Genomic DNA, 20,853 nt, shown 5'->3' on the forward strand with positions numbered 1-20,853 from the left:
GATTTTTGAAACAGAACACTTTGCGGGGGGTGGGGGTGGCTTAAGAAATATACATGTGAAGTTAGAGGTTTGAAAAAGGTTTACTTAAACGAGCCAATGTAGTGAGTTAAATTTTCTTCCCTTCCAGGCCATGTATTAGTCATTGTTTCCAACATGGTTACATGTCCCAAATAGGTGATAATAACCTTTGGAGTTTCAAAATGTAAAAGGAAAGGTTAATCCCGACAGCTTTATCCTCAGGGGAGCAGATTTTTTTCATGGCTTGATTTGTCCCCCAGAAACCATTAGGACTGTTAATTATTTGAATTACCCATTTTAGCTTTCCCAGGAAATACAGCCGCTGTAACTGTCCAGAGTTCTATTAAGGCTAATGAGGTGGGAGGTGGCTGCCTCTTCCTTTTCACAAGGTGCAGGTGGCAGGCCTGAGACGGCCGTTTGAGCATTGCATCTGGAGTTACCCTTCCTGGCCTACACTTTGCACTCAGGGTACCCTCTAAACTTGACCTTTTCTCAGAGGCTTTCAGGTCCTTGAAAAGAAAGGAAAGGGAACCAATTCATCCCATGGCCAGGTCCTCTGCTATGGGCTTTACCCACATTATCTCATGTTAACCCTCAAAAAATTCCTCAGGGGTAGGTATCACCTCACCCATCTTACAGAAAAAGAGAGAGGCTGAAATAGTAATTTCCCCCCAGAGTTTATAGAGGTAACCTAGCCAGGGCTCTAACAGAAAGAAGCCTTTCTGACTCCAGGGCCACATGCTTTCAATGGCACCCAAAGATCTTCTTGCAGTCCTCTGACCAATTAAACACCCAGGAATAGTGCCACAGTCAAGGTCAAGAAATGGGAACCACCACTGTGATTAGCACTGCTGCTATTACTAAACTACTACTCCTCTTATTACAGCCCTTACCTGTCTCCTTTGGATTGTAATTATTGGCAATCAGTTTCTCCCTCCAATAAATTGTGACTCCTGAGATGGGAACTGGCAAAGTCATTTTGCTCTGCCTAGAGCAACCTTGTGCACATGGTAGCCAAGAAATTTTCATTAAGAGAAACAAAACTGGACAGGCCCCGGTGGTTCTGGATTATTCTGGGCATGACTCCCCTCCTAGGTCTCATACAGCTCAATGATTAGCTTTGGCTCTGTTGACAAACCAGGCTACCATCTCACGATTATGCCATAGAGGCAGCTTTTGATATGGCTCCCAGTGATTCCTCCTCCTGGTATTCATGCCCGTGTGTAATCCCTGACCCTGGAGAGTGGGCTAGCCCTGGCGACCTGCTTCTGATGAACAGAATACGGCAAAAGAGATGGGATGTCATTCGTGATTAGGTTACAAAAGGCTGTGAGAGTTCTTGCCTTGTGAGAGTTCTCTCTGGCTCTTCTTGTGTGCTTTCTCCAGTGGAGAAAGCGAGGGAGGCCTACATGACTAGGAACTGAGGGCAACCTCCAGACAATGGCCAGCCAGAACCAAATCCTGCCCCAAACTGCAGGAATGAGCCTGCAGGAGACCACAGCCCTTGCCCAACCCTTGAATGCAGCTTTGTAAGAGACCCTGACGCAGAAGACCCAACTAAGCCATGCATGGACTTCCAACCCACATAAACTGTAGTATTTTGGAGTAATTTGTTACATAACAATCAATAACACATATGCCAACCGTGTAATGTCTTCAACGAGAAAAGTCTAGTCCCATTATGACTTAAATTGGAATCAAACTGTATTTTTAGGATGGCTCTTTGGAGAGGGTGTGAGAGGCTAAAAAGCATTTATAACTGAACATTTAGCATCAATTTTGTGGTTATAATTGAAAGACTTGCAGTACAAAACTCACAAACTGTATTGTCTTGTTAACTTCCTCACTCGGGGAGGCTTGATTTCCGGCTTTTCCACAGCTGGTTGGGTAGTTTCCACACGTATAGGAATAGGACTTCTAGAGGCATACCAAAAAACAGAATATTACCAACAGAAAAGTTTTATGGTCTTGTTTTGGCGGTAGGGACTGCTTTCTCAGTTAATTTATACCCTTAATAACATTGATAACCAATGTACCCTTTCTTCCTCCTTTCCACTCTATTAAATATATTTATTAAATATATTCATATTTATTTTTAATATTAATTAATATTAATCAATTAATATAAAATGTTGATATTTGTTTATATTTATTAAATATATTTATTAAGTACAACTTTAAAAAATCATAGAAAGTCCAAAAATAAAAACTAAAATCATAGGGAAGAAAATATAGCAGGTAGGCATTGAATATAACTGGGGTTCCATGTAAGGCTTCCCTACCCAAAACATCTACCTCCAGGGTTTGCTTCATTACCAGATTTTGCCTATAAAATGAGCAAAGAGAAACCTGTGGATAGCCCGTTTTCACTTTCAAGTAATCTGGAAGCTGTGTTATTTTAAATATAGCATGGAATATATTTTTTAAAAGATAAACAGAGTATTTAATATGAAAAATGCATAATCAAAAGGTCTTTAAGTCTTGTTCTAAAACATTTTAATATCATGTATAGGTGAACATGTTAGAAACTGTTTCACTTCTATATTTCCTCAAGAAAATATGCCAGATAACCAGTGGGCCCTACTCAAAACAGTGATTTTAAGGAAAAGCTTTCATACATTGTTGTAGTAGTTATGACTAATTTCATTTTACAAAACCAGAAATTATCTTCTGGGACTAAAGGATATCAAAACAAATTGAGGTCCTCAGCAAGGAACTTTTGGCAAGGCACTGAACAATTCTGCATCCCCATTTTCTCCTCTAGTGTCTAATATGGTAATAGGCACATGGCCAGGGTCTAGTCAATGTTTACTGAATAAATACGTGAATGAGCAAAATGAATTGGCGTCTGCGTAGTCCAGGTTCATGATTTCCTCAAGCTGGGACCCTAGAGTCACCTGAACATAGTCCCTGGAAAGAGCTTGTATTCAACCAGGAGAGCACATAAGTTCACTTGGGTAGAGTGACTGGCATCTGGAAAGCTCCATGGAGGAATTTCACTTAACCAGACGGAGGGAAGACTTCCAAGGTGGAAAACAGAGTGGAGGGCTATGGGATGCAAGTCGCTGGTGCTGCTGATGGGTGAGGTCCCAAGGGAGGAGCAGGGGATTTCCCCTCCAGCGGGGGAAAAAACGGGGGGAAACCTTGTGAAGGGCCTCAGGCTCCGGGGTTTACAATGAAAGCCAAGGTGTCACTAGAGGTTTTAGGCAAGGGAATGGCTTAGTCAGAGTTGCATTTTAGTTTTTTTTATTTTTTATTTATTTTTTCTCCCCCACCCCCAGATTTGCATTTTAGAAAGGCCCTTAGAACAAGGAGGAGGATACTGGTGAAAACAGGCTGGCCGGGAGCACTTTCGAAGACTGGGGATAGGTATCCAGGCAGAGGGATAGTGAGGGCTTGAGGTACACCAGGATTAGGGTCATGAAGGGGAGAGGACAGATATAGGGGAAAATGTGAACACTGAATTAGCAGGACTTGGTGACCAATTATATGAAGGGATGAAGGAAGAGAAAGGCAAGGACTCCTAGGCCTCAGATCTGGATAACAGGTAGATAATAATGCCATTAACCAAGACTGAAAAACAGGTGAAGGGTTAGTGGGATAGGGTGGGAGGAGATGAATAAGATTTTGAAAAGTTCAGGAGGCAGCCGGGTATATGCCCTGGGGTATGCCTGAGTTATACCAAAACTATGGATTAGGAATCAAAGGTGACATAGAAAAGCATTAGTTTTATTTTTAACATCGAGAATTGTCCAGAGCAGTGGTTCCTGGGGTACTTGTTGAAATTCCGGTTCCTGTCCACCCCACCCCAAAGGATCTGAAAGGTCTGGAGTAGGACCCAAGAGTCTGCATTTTTAGCAAGAGACTGATGCAGTGACCCTTGGACGCACTTTAGGAAACACACCCTAGGGAGACCTCCCCAGTATTAGTAGACCACCAAGCTGGCAATGGAGTTGCCATGATCTATAGGTTGTTCCTTACTTGGGCTGAGAGGGGGAAGTGTGTCTGCTCTCTGTGAGATCAGAAGAGGAAGGTTTTCCTCTGGGGTTGAAGTGGTGGCAGCCTGGAAGCTTTAAAGAACATGTGTGGTTCTAGCACCAGAGAGTAGCTCAGTATGAAGAGCATATCAATGGCCAAGGGAAGAGTGATAAGCTGAGCTGGGATGGAGGACAGAAGCCAGGTCCTAAAGGGTCTCCTGTGCTCTGTTGAGAAGTCTGGACTCCACCTTGAGAGCAATGCAGAGCCTTTAAATGACATCAAGCAGGGGAATGACAGGGTCTCATCTATATACTTGAAAAGCAACTCAAAGTGATTTCTTTGCTAGCACAGCAGGTAGAAATAATAAAACTGAGAGTAAGCAGCATTTCTGAGACTTAAGCCAGTCTTTGTTTTAAACCAGTCTTTTTCTCTCTCTTTGTGCTCGCATTTTTTCCAGTTTTCTTTTTCCCCTCTGATTTTATCAGCAAATGCCCTTGTGAGTAATGTTTCAAGGATAACATTGATGATACAGAGTACTGTTTCCCCATTCAAACAGGAAGCAACAGACCTTACTTTAGCATCCTGCAGACTGGATTTCTTATTGATATTTACAAACGTCGATTCCTCTTTTCCAACCTGCTAAAGGAAACAGTCAGGTTAGTCAAAACTGAGTATCTTAGTGAGCAAAGTGCTTTCAAGTCTCCAACGTTTGAAGGATTACAGAAATGTGAAGGCAACTCAAAGCACCAAGTGCTCAGTCAATAAGAAATTTTCTCTGGTGTTTATATAAGTTAACAAAAAAAAATGTTTTCGTGAGTCATCCCCCATCATTGGGATTAACACTTAATCATTCAAATGCAATCAATGCTTGCATTCATACTTTTATTGAGCCCCTGCTATGTGCCACCTCACGCTTGAATGAGAAAGGGATGGTGTGGGAAAAGTCAAACCCACACTTTAATCCCCCACCTCACATTTTAGATCAGGAATAATAATCAGCTCTATGCTCACATATCACAGCTTACAAAGGAATTCAGAATCTGTCTTTTCATATCAGTGTAATAAGCCTGGGAGGAATTATGTCATATGATTTTGAAAGAAGCCTGTTCTTCCTGCCTCTGGTGAGTCCCACAAAGAATGGTGGGGGAGGAAAGGACGCCCACTCAGCCAGTGAGGCCAGCAGACTGGATGCTGGAGGTCACTGCCGCAGCCTGTGGCCTTCATACCCATCACAACCTACAGAGCCGGCCCCTTCGCTTACACAGTTAACAGGTGTATGCCAGTTAATAACTCTTGGTATTCAAACTGTTCACACAAAAGGTGTGGTTCCTGTCTCCTGACTGGACCCTGACTGACAGTATCTCAGGCCTAGAGTGCCTCTTTCTTCTATATGGCGGGAAGAAAATCCTGTGACACGAAATCAAAGGAATGCATGTGCTTCGGGTACCTGAGCACTCACTCGGGATGCGTTCTCCAGCTGGGCTTTCAAAATGTTACACTTCACGTGATCAGCTACAGGGGAAGGCAAAAGTGGGGTCTGAAGAGTCTTCTCAGAAACCTTTTTTTCTTCAGCCTGTGACAAACCCAGAACACACGCCACAGACTATATAAGCAAAGAGGAAAGACAACACTTACATCAACCTTTCCGTTCAACCGTAACTGCAAATAGCACAGTCTTAAACACATGCCCAAGTATGTCACCAACTCCTTATATCTGTGCCACTGCTCGTACTGTTTGCAAAGGATTCACAAGCACATCCTCCCCCTCTCTGGTGAAGTGGGGAGAGGAGGTACTAGGGAACTTATGAGGACGGGGTGAAGGTTAAAGAGTAGAGGCTCTTCCAGAGTTATGCAGTGAGAGCCTGGGGCAGCTCCAGGACTCCAGCTTCGAGTTTCCCACAGCCTAGTGCAGCGCTGTTTCCACCATAACCGCCACCTCTTACATAGAAAGATTCAATTCCGTGACTTGTTGGAGAAAGAGTGCAAAATAGTCACCAGTATTTTTACAATAAATCTTGCTGAAAATTGCGTAGCTCAAGAAACCTGCGTCTGGGCTACCTCATTGTAGAGTGTAATTTGGTATCAACTTCACTATTTTTCCCATTTCCTAGGTTCTAACTAAACATGTGCCTATAATTTATTTTATTTTTAAGGATTTTATTTTATTTATTTTTTTTCAACTTTTTTTTTACTTTTATTTTATTTTTGGACGTTTATTTATTTTTGGGACAGAGAGAGACAGAGCATGAACGGGGGAGGGGCAGAGAGAGAGGGAGGCACAGAATCGGAAACTGGCTCCAGGCTCTGAGCCATCAGCCCAGAGCCTGACGCGGGGCTCGAACTCACGGACCGCAAGATCGTGACCTGGCTGAAGTCGGACGCTTAACCGACTGCGCCACCCAGGCGCCCCAAGGATTTGATTTTATTTTATTTTAAAGTTTTTTAGAGAGAAAGAGAGAGAGGACAAGCCGGGGAGAGGGGCAGAGGGAGAGAGAGCAAGAGAATCTTACGGAAGCTCCACGCTCGGCGCAGAGCCCGACATGGACCTCCATCCCACAACCCTGGAAACGTGGCCTGAGCCGAAATTAAGAGTCGGGAGCTCAAGTGACTGAGCCCCCCAGGCACCCCTTAAAGATTTTATTTTTAAGTAATCTTTACACCCAATGTGGGGCTCGAACCCACAACCCCAAGCCCAAGAGTCACATACTCTACTAACTGAGCCAGCCAGGCGCCCCAACAGGTACCTATAGTTTATATGATCCAATTACGGTGGATTACCCCGGCACTACCTATTTTAAGTACATAAACAATAATATCTTTGAAATCACAGGCTTGGTGACTATTATGTTTATTATAATAGACGTTATGATAATTACATAACTATTAACAAAAATACTCATTTAGGTGTACAACCTGAAATCATCATTTCAGGTACAACCTGAAATCACACTGGAATTAATGTCTTAATGTTAACCATGCCTATTGTGGTCATTGCATATTCCAGGGCTAACATGGTGCTTGGCACACGGCAGGTGTTCAATAGATACCTACTAAAGAAGATTATAATGATATAGAGTTATTATTAAAAGAGATGTGCTTACTAAGAAAGCTATAAGACCATATGATTGCTGAAAGTCAATTAAGTGATATCAGGACTTCATGTGGCATGTTAGCAAGAACAAAATGTTGCAAAGGCCTCAAGTTCTGCAAGTTCCAAAAGTAATCTCATTTACTAATTTGAAAGTCTGATCGAGCACCTTGGTACACATAGCAGGAGTGTTATGAAAGGCCCAGAGGAAGTATAGGGCAACTGGCTGGTTGACATCATTTAATAAAGAAAAGAGAGCTCTTCAAACGCATAGAGGAGCATTTGGTAGAACACGTAGAATGAAGCAATTTCACGTAACAGCAAGATAAGCAGAGACAGAAGACCTGGATTTTAATCTCTGCTCTTTCCCTTTCTGGCACCATAGAAAGAAGATGATGCTGATAATGATCACGATTATGATCATGATGATAAAAAGAAAAATAATGCCAGTAGCTCATGTTTACTGAGAGCTTATTGTGGGCCAGGCACTCACTAAGCACATTTCATTGGGTCCTCTCACTTGACCATCCCATTTGAAGGTAGACAGGATCATTATCCTCATTTTATAGATGAGAAAAACAAAGCAGGGAGATGGTAAGTCACTTGCCCAAGTCACACAGAAAGGATGCAAAAGAGCCACGATTCACACTCAGGATCAGGTGACTGCAAAGCTACGGTTCTTGACCACTCGGCCACACTGGATCCCCTTAACCTCCCTGGGTCTCAGTTTCTTTCTTCATAAGATTATTGTGATGAGAAAATGAGAAAAAAAAATAGATTTGAATGGCACTTTCACGTTAGATTCTTTGGCTAGAAAATACAACCACACGAGAGCATCAGATATGAGGACACTAATAATCCTAAGCCATCAAGTTGGGTATGAAGAGAACAGACTCTTTTGAGTGGAGTCATTGTCCCCAAAGACTTAGCATTCCCCAAAAGGCAAATAAGTAACTTATTTATTCTGAAAGATGAGCTTGACAGGATTGCTCTAGGATAACTTATCTTGTGCTTATAAATCCTGCCACATGAAGATAATTGTTTAACACCAGCACATGTGTTTTCACCGGTGTGTGAAGAGTTAACTTTTTAATTAGATGTAATTTTTGGGAATGAGATGCTGGAATACAAGAATTAAATTGGTTCTAAAGCCCACTTGAGGTTTTTGACAATTGCTTAAGGGGGTAGAGTTATACTGGCAGTAATGACCGAAGATGTATTTTAAAACAATGAATGCTCCTAAAATAAAAAAGAATGGGAATTCAGCATTGATTTTCCCTTTGAATTTAGTCATATTAAACTCCTTTTTTGGATGTAAAACCCAAGCTGGCTCATTACTGTTCTATCTGGCAAAGCAGGAGCTACTGGCCAGCTCTACAAATTGACCCAGGTGAAAACCAATATAAATTTTGGAAAAGTTGACTATGATTCTACGAATACGTAGAATATCTCTATGATATCTCTATGAGATAAACATCTGGGCTATGAGTCCATAATTCCAGCCTGAAGGATGGTTCCAAGAATGTTGTGCTTTCTCTCTTCTGCATGACCACGTGTCGTGTTTTGCATTCAGCTTGAATTGTGAAAAGATGCTTTACCATTCAATATTGAAATACAGATTTTAAAACATACAAATAAATGACAATTGGGCTTTGATATGATTATAGTTGGAAACAGTCCATCTGTTTGGAGAAGTCGTTTGGGGATAAAGAAATGATCAGATGCATTTTATAATTGTTTATAAAATTGTTTACACATCTGAAATCTGGTGAGATCTAAATTCCTGGGATAATTTTGGGTACCACTTTGGAACTGGGCGATGAAAATGTCTTCTCAACACTAAATCAAGAACAGGAACTTATCCAAATCTTAGAAAAATCAGAGGATTCTCGATCCTTGAAAGCCACTGAAGCCACTGGTCACCAATTGTGGTATCAGGGAGAGTTGTGAGGTCTGTTGCATGGAATGTTGGATTAATAATAAAGAGTCACAGTGTGAAGTAACATACTTTGCCTATATGTTAAGACAAACTCACGGTTATCTGACATCACTTTATCCCACTTGCTTACTAATGTATTTCCTCAAGTGGAAGTAGAAAAAGGGGGCTCCAGGGGCACCTGGGTGGCTCAGTTGGTTAAGCGTCCGACTTCGGCTCAGGTCATGATCTCACAGTCTGTGAGTTCGAGCCCCGTGTCGGGCTTGGTGCCTACAGTTCAGAGCCTGGAGCCTGTTTCGGGTTCTGTGTCTCCCTCACTCTCTGCCCTTCCCCCACACACTCTCTGTCTCTCTCTCTCAAAAATAAACATTAAAAAAAAAAACTTGACACAAATGCTTAGAGCAGCATTGCTCATAGTAGCAAAAAATAAAAAGAGAAAAGGAAAAAAGGGGCTCCAGGGAAATGCGCAGTAACTCACAGTTGTCTCAGCTACACTTTAACCCAGAGCAAGCCACTATTGTTGATGGCCCACCAATACTCATGACAACCACAAATTACGTAGAGCTTAGGAGCGGTCTGCTGCTATCTGCTGTATTTCCTCGCAAAATATTTTTGGGTTCTGTCAAACTCTAGGTAAGCCTCTGTTAAAACCATTTATTGTGTGGACTGCAGGAAAAAAAGTTTGAAAACGAAGAGACTAAGAGAAAGAAGACCAATCCGGGGGCCGCATGATATATTAGCGCATGATATTATTGAGCACAGTAGAGGCTGCTCAGTAAGGATTCGTTGATGTGAATGTAAGTGCCACCCTGAAGGAGGGATTCTTTCCAGCTGGCCATCAGGGAGGGTGGTATAGAAGAAAAACTGGGTGAGTGGGCCCTTGGTGTTGTCAAAGGGACTTTAGGCTGCCATTTGGGGGAAGTAGGCATGTAGGGAAATGAGCGTCTTCTAAGAAATCTTGGAAGTCTAGTACAGGCTAGAGGGTTGGCTGTGGTGGAGGAAGAGCCCTTGAAGGAGGTGTAACCTTCCCGTGCTCACCAGAGCAGATAAGGAGGGAGAGCTTCCCAGGCCAGATCTTCCAAATTCTTCTTATTCCCTCTAATAAAGGGGCAGAGCTGGGGCACCTGGGTGGCTCAGTTGGTTAAGCTTCAGACTCCTGATTTCAGCTCAGGTCATGATCTCATGGTTCATGGGCTCAAGCCCCACACTGGGCTCTGTGCTGACAGTGTGGAGACTGCTTGGGATTCTCTCTCTCTTTCTCTTTCTCTCTGCCCCTCTCCACTTGTGTGTGCTCTCTTGCTCTCTCACTCTCTCTCTCTCTCTCTATTTTAAGACAAATACATTTTGGGGCGCCTGGGTGGCGCAGTCGGTTAAGTGTCCGACTTCAGCCAGGTCACGATCTCACCGTCGGTGAGTTCGAGCCCCGCGTCGGGCTCTGGGCTGATGGCTCAGAGCCTGGAGCCTGTTTCCGATTCTGTGTCTCCCTCTCTCTCTGCCCCTCCCCCGTTCATGCTATGTCTCTCTCTGTCCCAAAAATAAATAAACGTTGAAAAAAAAAAAAGAGAAATACATTTTAAAAAAGAAAGGAAGGGAACTTCCTCAACTTGGTAAAGAACAGCTACAATAACATACAGCTAACATCATTACTTAATGGTGAGCTTTCACTATTTTAAGATAAAATTTGGCTTTCATAAGGCTGTTCATTTGGATATATGAACAGGCCTAGCCAAGGGTGCCTGGTGGCTCAATTAGTTAAGCATCAGACTCTTGATTTTGGCTCAAGTCATGATTTCACAGTTCATGGGATCGAGCCCCATGTTGGGCTCCGTGCTGACAGCATGGAGCCTGCTTGGGATTTCTCTCTCCCTCTCTCTCCCCCTCCTCTGCTTTCTCTCACCCTCTCTGTCTCTCTTAAAATTAAAAAAAAAAAATTAAACATTAAAAAAAAAGAGTAGGTCTAGCCAAAAGAGAGTTTTGCTTTCACCCTGTTCCTCTCTTCCTCCTTCCTTAAATCCCTCCCTTCTTTCCATCAGCAAACAGTTACTGAGCATCCACTACGTGCCAGGCACTGTCAGAGTAAGAGATAGAGAGTGCTATGGAGTGAACTGTGACACCCCCCCATTCATAGGTTGAAGCCCTACCCCACAATATGATGGGATTTGGAGATGGGGCCTTTGAGAAGTAAACAGATTTAGAGGAGGTCATGAGATGGGGCCCTCATGATAGGATTAGTGGCTTTATAAGAAGCAGAAGAGAGAGGGGCACCTGGCTGGCTCAGTCAGTAGAGCGTGCAACTCTTGATCTCATGGTTGTGGGTTGGGGCCCCACGTTGGGTCTAGAGATTACGTAAAAATAAAATATTAGAAGAAAAGAAAAGAAAAGAGAAAAGAAAAGAAAAGAAAAGAAAAGAAAAGAAAAGAAAAGAAAAGAAAAGAAAAAGAAAAGAAAGTCGCCTGGGTGGCTCAGTTGGTTGAGTGTCCAACTCTTGATTTCAGTTCAGGTCATTATCCCAGGGTTGTGGGATCGAGCCCTGTGTTGGGCTAATTCCTAAGCATGGAGTCTGCTTAAGATTCTCTCTCTCCTTCTGCCCCTCTCCCCTGCTTACACATGTTCTCTAAAATTAAAAATTAAAAAAAAAAAAAAAAGAAGAGGAGGAAAGAAAGAGTGAGCTCTCTTTGCAGGTAAGGATACAGTTACAAGGCAACCATTTGCAAGTCAGGAAGAGAGTCCTTCCTAGTGAATCAAACTGACTGACACCTTGATCTTTGCCCTACCAGCCTCCAGAAGAATGAGAAATATCTGTTGTTTAAGCCACCCTGTCTATGGTAATTTGTTATAGCAGCCTGAGCAGACCAATATAGAGAGGTAAAAATGGAAGGTGGTAAATGTGGGTGCCTCCTCATTGGGCTTTAGTTCTAGAAGGAGGGAGAGATCACTAACAGATCCGTCCAGCCCATTAGCCTCAGCACTGAGCACAATTCCTCGTGCTGTAATTCACCCAAAGAGACTGAACAGAAATGTCAGGAAATATTAGATAGAAATCCCTCCAAGACAAAGGCACATAAACTAGGAGGTGGGCCAGGGTAATAATCAGATGTTTGACGCGAGCCCCAGTTCCATGGTCATCACCCACCCCTGGTCCTTTGCACCTTATTTATGTTGATGTGCAGAGCAGGCCAGGGTCCCGCCGCCTTCACAGTTTCCAATTCCAGCTTCTTTAGATGGGCAGCAGCTTCGCTAAACAGGGCAGGTCCTCCTGGACTCAGTTCTACAAGTGGCCAGGGGAATGAATAAAGAGAGGTTGAAATATATATGTGATAGAGATATGTGTGATAAAAGAGGCTCACCAGAGCCTGATCCCCAGTACGCTTTCTATCTGCCTTCTCCCCCAGCAGCTTAAATCCCTCAAATATGACCAGCTGATGGGCTCTGAGAACACCTAAAATCAAGGGTTCAAGGCCTAACTCTGCCAATATGAGCTGGGTGGCCTTGGGTAAGTCACTTTACCTCTCTGAGCCTCTGAGCCATTTTAAAATGAAAATAAAATTACTCACCCTGCAGAGTTGCTGTGAATATTAAGTGAGGTCATTTGTGTACAAATGCTTTATTAATGGAAAAACACTATGCAAATTAGAAAGATGAGCGTTGAGGCTCACAGGCATATGAATGTTCCTTGAAAACCATGTTACGTTTCTAAAACCAAATTCATGGATTTTGATTTCTGTACTATTTTGGACTAGTTTACCACCGCTCCTTCCACTGGCTACTATTTATCCATTAATACAGTGAAATATACATTAATTATCAAACACTCATTACCTACGAAAACTTGTACCAAGTATTATTTGCAATTGGGATCTGGGCAGCTGGAATAAAAAGATAAATGAGGCACATTTCTAGTTTAGTGAGGAAGACAGAGACATGTGCAGATAATCCACCTAAGAGTGATAAAGTTATCTAATTGCTACAGGGGCAGAAGGGAAGGCACTCCAAAGCTAGGAATCAGAAAGGCGTGTTAAAGAAGGTTCCACTGACAACATTTGAGCTTGTTCCGGAAGAAATGTGTAGGAGGTCACTAAGGTGGAGAAAAGCATTCCAGGCACAGGGAGTAGCAGGTGCAAAAGGACAGAGCTGGGAGCACAGCACAGTATTTGGTGAGAGGAGAGGGGTTTTGTGTGGCTGGGGTGTAGTGAGGAGTCGGGGAAGGCTGGGGTCCTTGGCAGGGGCTGGGCTGGGAAGGTCCGTGTATGGCCACATGGCCTTTGTCTCAGGACAGTGACACGCCAAGGTCTTTGGTCAGAGCTGTCTGTGATGAGAGCTCTCAGGTCGGCAGCTACAAGATGGAGGTGGCATTGGAGGAGGTACCCCTTAGGGGGGCTGTTACGGTCACCTGGCTACAAAAAGATGAGGCATGGCCTAGAAAGGCAATGTGGATAGAGATGAGGATATCACACAATGTGGATATCACAGTGCGAGGATATCCACAATGTGGATAGTGAGGAGTGGATGAGTGATCAAGTTCTGATTCCTCAACCCCTAGTGAATGATGAACTTCCATTTCCGGCTCAGCCAACCTAGAATTATCCCCTGTGGTCTACAGGTGAAGGCCCCTTAGCTCATCCGTTTCACCAGCTCACAGACTCATGAAATGTCAGAGCTGGAAGATTCCTTGGTCATAAACTAGACATCCTCTATCCCATTTCATAGATGAGGAAACTGAGGGTCCAAGAGGCAACTTGGCTCAATAGTGAAAACCAGAATGGAAGCCTCTTGTCTCTACCTCAGTGCTTTTGCCCATCGTGTGTGATAAAGAACCAGCTCTTCCCCCCTCAGTCTGTTGCAGAACAATTCTTTGGTAAAGGATAATAAAAGGGATTTTCTAGAAAACCAAAATAACAGACGTATAAAATCCAAGCCCACTGTTATTAGTTGTAACAGATACAAAATCACCCTAGCCTATTGCTAAAAATGCTGTGAACTGCTTACTCTCCATCTCCCAACTTCTCTCACTGGGACCCAAAACACTGGGCCTCCCTGACATCACTTTGCTCTCGGAAGGTGAAGTCAGAAATGGGAGAGAAGGGGTTTTCCTGTAATTAGGAAAGTACAGATTCTAGCCACCTGGCTTCTGTCCTCTTTCTATTACTCGAGGCTGTGGAAATAGAAACAGCTAAGGAAGGAGGTGGAGAGAGCATCGCCACATTGGATTAAATCAGAGTTTACTGGTAACCCGTAATCCTTCAGCTGCTCCTGCTTAAATGCACAAGGCTCTTGCCTGCTCTTGCCCAGACCCGGCGACCCAGAACTGATGTTACTGCTTTTTCATGCTGCGCTGAAAGGGCCTGTCTTGAGGATCCAGGAAAGCCGCCCGTGCCCTGCAGCATCCCTCCCCTCACCCTGCCCTCTGCACTCCTACTCACTTACTTGTAAGGGATTTACTGCTGGAGTTTGGGGATCTCAGAGGCCCCTCCTTGTTCTCCAGAGTCAGCGAGAGGCCATAGTTTGGGTGGTGCTGGTGGTGGTGGTGGTGGTGCCTTCCTGAAGCTTTGGTAGTGAAAGGCGTGCCCCCGTTCTCCTCGATGCCAAAAGGCAGCCGGTCCGCGCTGCTGAGCCCTGGGGAAGGGAGCGGGTAGCTGTGGAAGGTGTCAGAGTCAGGATTTAGAAGAGTAAAGTGGCTTGATGTTCCCGTGTGTACTTTAAAAGATGTTCTCTGGCCATTAAAAGCCAAGAGAAATAGGTTCAGCAAACAGACCCACATGGTTACTGTAAAACAGGACACAATGGCAACAGTGCATTCAAAGAAAAAGCAGAAAGTGGAAATTTGTGTATATCAGAGATCTCAAACCTTAACAAATTCTTAATTTGAAGTTATATAGCTTCTGTTTAAAAAAAAAAAGGCATTCCTTAAATAGAAGGAGGAAATAAAAAGCAATAGCAACACATAATTTTGTAGCCATCCCATGACAAGATCATGACACAAACAGAAGTCTTGGAGTCACTTCCTCTTCCTCTTGATCACCCCACCGTGCAGAAACACCTGCTGGGGCAATGCCATGACATCTTTCATTCTAACTGCTCTCTCCATTTTTACCAAAATTGCCCTGTTGATAGGGAAGCCTATGTCATCTCCCATTGAGACTCCCAGAACAGATTTTTTTTTTTAATTTTTTTAATGTTTATTTATTTTTGAGAGAGACGGAGACAGAATGCAAGTGGGTTAGGGGCAGAGATGGAGACACAGAATCCAAAGCAGGCTCCAGGCTCCGAGCCGTCAACACAGAGCCCGACGCGGGGCTCCAACTCACAAGCTGTGAGATCATGACCTGAGCCGAAGTCGGACACTCAACCGACTGAGCCACCCAGGTGCCCCTTGAAACAGATTTCTAACTGTTCTCCCTGCATCTACTCTCTCCTTCAGCCCACTGCCTACAGAGCTGGAGCCAGGGTGCTATTCTTGTCCACACTGGCTGCCTCCTGGAGACTTTGCTCAGGACAGTCTTACATGGTGCATGCGTGTGTAAGGACATGAATAAGGTGTGACTGGCTTCTGGGGGTCACAGCCCAGCCTCATTTCTCCAACGTGAAACATAACCAAGGGTATCCAGCTTCTCTGCACAGCCAGTAATGGGGGCAACAAAAAGTAGAAATGCCTAGGTTCTAGTCTTAGTTCTGCCCTAACCTTGTGCAGGAACCCTGGACAGTTGCCCTGGGCTTGTTTTCTCCTCTGTGACACGAGGTGGGTCAGGTGATTCTGGCTGCATTTCCAGGTCTGAAAATCATCCTTTCTTCCAGCTATCTATGTCGTACTTGCTGTGTCCTGGGTGCTGTGCTAGCTATTTTACATAAAATATCCATTTCATAGATGTAGAGACCTTTGCCTGGTACACAGTAGGTGTTCCATACTTTTTTGATGAAAGGAGAGAAAGAAGGAAGGGAGGGAAGAAAGGAAGGAAGAAAGGAAGGAGGATTAATGAAGCTGTGGGTCTGGGATTTGACAACAACTGTGTGGACTCCAAAGCCTGTTGGCATTATTTTCCTGTCTCTCACGTATGTTGAAAAGAATGTCTGTCCTAAGGAGGCACAGAGACTGGGAGCTCAGAACACAAAAAACTCCCTTTAGCCTAGGAGGATGGAGGGCTTCCCAATTTAGGGCTCATCTTGGATTACCCTGAATAGGAGAATGAACACCCAAGGGGAAAGATGTCCTATAGCAGAGATCTGCTGTACATTCAGGGCTGGAGGTGGAGTTGGAAAGCTTTGAGTAAGACCTTCTGAGGAATGGCAAATAGACACCATCTCCTGTGCCAGCTCTAGGTGATTCTCACCCTCTGCTTGGAATGCAAGATCAAGAAGGAGTCTGAGGTTGTGCCCAGCTCAGGAGGAAAGAGTGCTGTGATTGATTAGTGATGTCTGCCATGGACTTAGAATAGAGCATTGGTATCATGTACTTGTCTTTCCAAGGTAAAAGTGTGTGATCTTTTATTTCAAGGAAACCCAGAGTGAAAAGTTAAACAGGAAAATAAATATATATGCAGGGAATGATAAATTGCATTTAATAACATGTCAAATAAAATATGCATGTGTGATTTTCCTTTCACAGCTACTTACGGAGAAGACTGAGCAAGACAAATGGGAAGAGAAATAGATGAGGGTCAGAGAAGCTGCCTGAATCTTGTCAGGGCAAGGGTCTCCAGAAGAGCAAAGGTTTCTAAGCAGGACCAGAATGAGCTGGGAGCTCTCTCAGCTCATACACATGAGGGACCACCATCCTGGAGATGCTAATTCAGGGAGTTTTATAGACTTGTACGTCTGTTAAGGAAACCGCTGCTCATGGTCTCATGGATTGTTCCCTGCAGAACTCTAGGGGGTGCCCTACACATTGACTACGATGTAAATGGCGTCCACTAGAGTTTTGCCTCTGCGCTGTTCACAGGGACCTCAGAGAAGGTCAGGCCCACCCAGAGGGTTCAGCAGGACTCAGCAGCCCCAGAACTGTGGATCCCACTGGTTAAAGTTCAGGAAATGAGACCAGCTCTGTGCTCATTGTCAACAGAGAGTGAAGCTCATGAGGCTTCTGGCGTTCTGGAAAGAAGGTCTCAAGTCCTGGTTTTGAGAGGGTGATGGAGGAGGGGTATATAGGCTTCAGTCTCCGTTTCCACGAGCTGAGAGTTGAGAAGAAATCTGGTGTGGAAGAACAGGGCTGCCTGTGTGTCCAGCACTGTCCTAGGTACTTCAGCGTTTAACTCTTGGAGTTATCCCGCAAGGAAGCTGCTGATGCCTTGTGTTACACTGGGGCTTAGGGGAGGTGAGCAACGTGCCCTGTTAGTAAAGGTGAGTGAGAAGTCGAATCAGATCTAATTTCTTCTCTTCCTTTCTTTCAGAGGAAGCCCCCATTCCCATTCTACTTCCAACTCCAGAGAAGCCAATGCTCTATTGCGGGGGGGGGGGGGTGTCATACAGGACTTTCTTGACTCTATTAGGGGTGCCCATAGCTCTGCAGGCCCAGGAGGGTGGGATGCTCTTACAGCCCTGCCTGATCCCACAAGAGCCTCTTCCCTCCTTGGCCCTGGGATCCCAGCATGCTCAATCAAAACGTGTCACATACTGGATAATGGGGTAATTATTTGAAATGTTACAATTAAAATACTATAGTTATATTTAGTTATAATTAAAGCATTATAATAATTAGTATATTAGTATTACTATACCATTACATACTAAATATTATAATTAGTATAATAATGGTATTATTCACAATAATCCTCCAGAATCCACGCCAGAACTGTGAGGAGGGCAGGGCAGAAATTGGGGAAGGTCTTGAGCTGGAAAACAGAACCCACAAGGCTTTCTCTCAAAGAGGCCAGAATGATCAGGTGCTCTCAGAAGCCAACCGCACCGCACACTCTACAGCTCAGCCAAGTTCGGGGTGACATGGGCTCCTGGAGGCAGCCCTGGGCATCTAATCCTAGATAAGAAACCACAGAATTATAGAAACGGAGACCCTCCATTTGGTGGTTTTAAACCCTAGATGTGAATATTAAAATCACCAGGGGAACCCCCATACGCCGCTGGTGGGAATACAAAATGGTCCAGCTGCTTTCGGAAAACACCTGGCAGTTCTCAAGGAAGTTAAACATACAGTGACCATATGACCCAGCAATTCCACTCCCAGGTATATACCCAAGAGGAATGAACACATATCCACGCAAAAACCTGTCCATGGATATTTGTAGCAGCATTAAACATGACGGCCAAAAGGCAGAAACAACCCAAATGTCCATCAACTGACGAATGGATAAATAAAATGTAGTATAGTCACACAATGAAATATTATTTGGCCATAAAATGGAATGAAATATTGATCCATGCTATGACATAACAGAACCCTGAAAACATTATGCTGAGTGAAAGAAGCCAGACACAAAAGGCCAGGTGTCGTATTATTCCATTGACACGAAGTGTTGAGAATAGGCACAGCCATAGAGACAGAAAGTAGATTAGTGGTTACCTAGGACTGGGGAGGATTGTGTGCGGGGGGGGGGAACAGGGAGTAACTGCTAATGATACAGGGTCTCTTTAGGGGAGGTGAAAATGTTCTAAAATTAGATCGTAGTGATGGTTGTCCAACTTAGCGAAAATGCTAAAAACCACTGAGCGGTACAATTTAAACTGGTGAATTGTATGATTATTAATTTAGATCTTTATAAAATTGATTTTTAAAAATCGCCAGGGAAGATTTTGAAAAATATCAGGGTCTAGCCCCTACCTCAGACCAATTACGTCATCATCTATCTCTAAATCCGAATGTGCAGCCAGGACCGAGAACCACCGTCCTGGTCCAACGTCTTCATTTTGCATATGGGGCATCGGGGTTCACTGGGGGAACGAGGTGACCGGGTCACGCCGTGGGTAAGTAGCTGAGCCTGGGACACAATCCAGGACTACTGCCTCTCTACTTGCTGCCCATCTGCTACATCTTCCCATCTGTCTTGGCTTCTATTTAAGGCAGCAAATGCACTCATCGGGAAAATCCTAAGACCTCCTTAGAACCTCACTGCCTGAGACAACCTTATGTATACATCTTGCCTTCCCAACGACACAGTAAGGTCTGGAGGAACAGAGACGGTCATGTCACATGTCTTCATATCCTCCACTGTGCTAAGCACACAGCAGGCGTTCAATGAATACTGGTTAGATAAAAATTAAGTATCCACGCATTCGATAACTATTTGAGTGCTAAGTCTTGTGCCTAGCACTGTGGTAGGCATGGGGGGTTGTCCTTGCCCTCAAGGAGCTCGCTGCTGAGTAACAAGTCCAAGGCAGTATGACAGGTGCTTTGATAAGTGTTAGGTGAGGAGGGCCACCTGAGGTAGCCTAGGGAAGAGCCAATAGGGAGGAAGAGTTTATGTGCATATTGTAAGGAAAAGTTCTCACTTTTTTTCTGAAACGAACAACCAGTTGTCCCAACATCACCAAAGGCATAATTCATCCTTGTCCCACTAACTTGAAATGCCACCTTCTGCATATGGCAGTCACTTTCCTGAGTGCTCTCAGATCCCCACTCTGCTCTGCCCTCACCCACCTGCTCTGTTTCCAAGGAAATACACTTCTCAGGCTCCCTGCCCTCTGGCTTTTAGGTAGGCTTGGCCAGTGGTAGGCACGAGTGAAAGAGACTGGGAAAAGGAGACAAGTCAAGGTATTTCTTCCCCATCTCTTCCTGCCTCAGGTGATGTTTCCAGCAGTAGCTGCGGGGTCCCTGTGGCCCCAGCTCCTGGGCTCTGGAACACTGCCACCTCCCTTTGTCCCTGTGTCCCTCCAGCTCTAGTTCTAGTGTTACTAATTTCTGGGTTGCCTTGCTGTCCAAGTTAGCTTCCTCATTCTTCATCCCTTGTGGAACCAATTCCCTGTAAGAAATGCCTAGAGGGGCTTCAGTTTTCCTGATTGCCCGTGACTGATACACAACATCCACCACAGGTTCTAGGTAGTTTTCCTGTCAACATCTTTGCCATAGACATCTCTGCCCCAAGCATTTTCTCACCCCAAACATTTTCACTGCATATCTAATTGGCTGTGAGAGAATTCTGCTGTAAAATATAAAATAGCTGGCTGACAGTTTGGTTTCATTTCTCCATTGGCAAAGTTTCCATTTTTATATCATATAAATCTTAGCTAGCCCTCATAATGGTCTACACGGTGATGCATAGATGTGGTGGTCTTAAATTAGTGGATGATAACTATGTATATCAACTTGATAGAAAATATGGTGATAAAACTTACTGGAAGTGTGAAATAAGAGAGTGCAAAGCCAGACTGCCCACTATACTATTCTAGAAAATAATACATCAGTTACAATGTTAACAAAGGTCAGTCACAAATGCATTACAGCCTTAGCATTTCTTCCACTTTTCCCATAGACCTTTGGAACAGCTAGCAACAGATATGTGACCATATGCCAAGAACAAACAACACTGTAGAAGGCTTCTAGAAAACAACACTAAGCCCAGCTGTAAAAATGCATCCTAGCACTTGGATGGTTACCTCGGTTAATGAAGGAAGAAATTTTAGTGACAAAGGTAAAAGTGTAATGTCAAATGAGACAGATCAACAAGCCAAAAAAATACATATATGTAATACTATAAACAGAAGACTTTAAAAAGTGCTGAGGTCCAACCTACAAAATGAAATCACTTGTTTTTGCAGTATTGTCATGAATCTACACTATACTTTTTTTTTTATTTTTTTTTTCCAACGTTTATTTATTTTTGGGACAGAGAGAGACAGAGCATGAACGGGGGAGGGGCAGAGAGAGAGGGAGACACAGAATCCGAAACAG

At 43.9% G+C, this 20,853-nt stretch overlaps 1 protein-coding gene across 13 annotated transcripts in view; it reads right to left on the reverse strand.

The window, feature by feature from the left end:
* EPB41L4B (erythrocyte membrane protein band 4.1 like 4B) overlaps positions 1-20,853 on the reverse strand; it is a 130,518-nt gene that overhangs the window by 19,086 nt on the left and 90,579 nt on the right. For 5 of the 13 annotated variants that reach the window (XM_045043934.1, XM_045043936.1, XM_045043943.1 and 2 more), the window contains exons 16-20: positions 14,445-14,653; positions 12,170-12,288; positions 5,444-5,599; positions 4,565-4,635; positions 1,837-1,935 (exon numbers count right to left, since the gene is read on the reverse strand). In XM_045043934.1, coding sequence (XP_044899869.1) covers positions 1,837-1,935; positions 4,565-4,635; positions 5,444-5,599; positions 12,170-12,288; positions 14,445-14,653 — 654 coding nt within the window. The remainder of the gene's footprint in view (positions 1-1,836; positions 1,936-4,564; positions 4,636-5,443; positions 5,600-12,169; positions 12,289-14,444; positions 14,654-20,853) is intronic. The other 8 variants (XM_023242549.2, XM_045043944.1, XM_045043937.1 and 5 more) reach the window with 7 other exon arrangements.

Source organism: Felis catus, chromosome D4, assembly GCF_018350175.1.
Source record: "Felis catus isolate Fca126 chromosome D4, F.catus_Fca126_mat1.0, whole genome shotgun sequence".
Lineage (NCBI taxonomy): Eukaryota > Metazoa > Chordata > Mammalia > Carnivora > Felidae > Felis > Felis catus.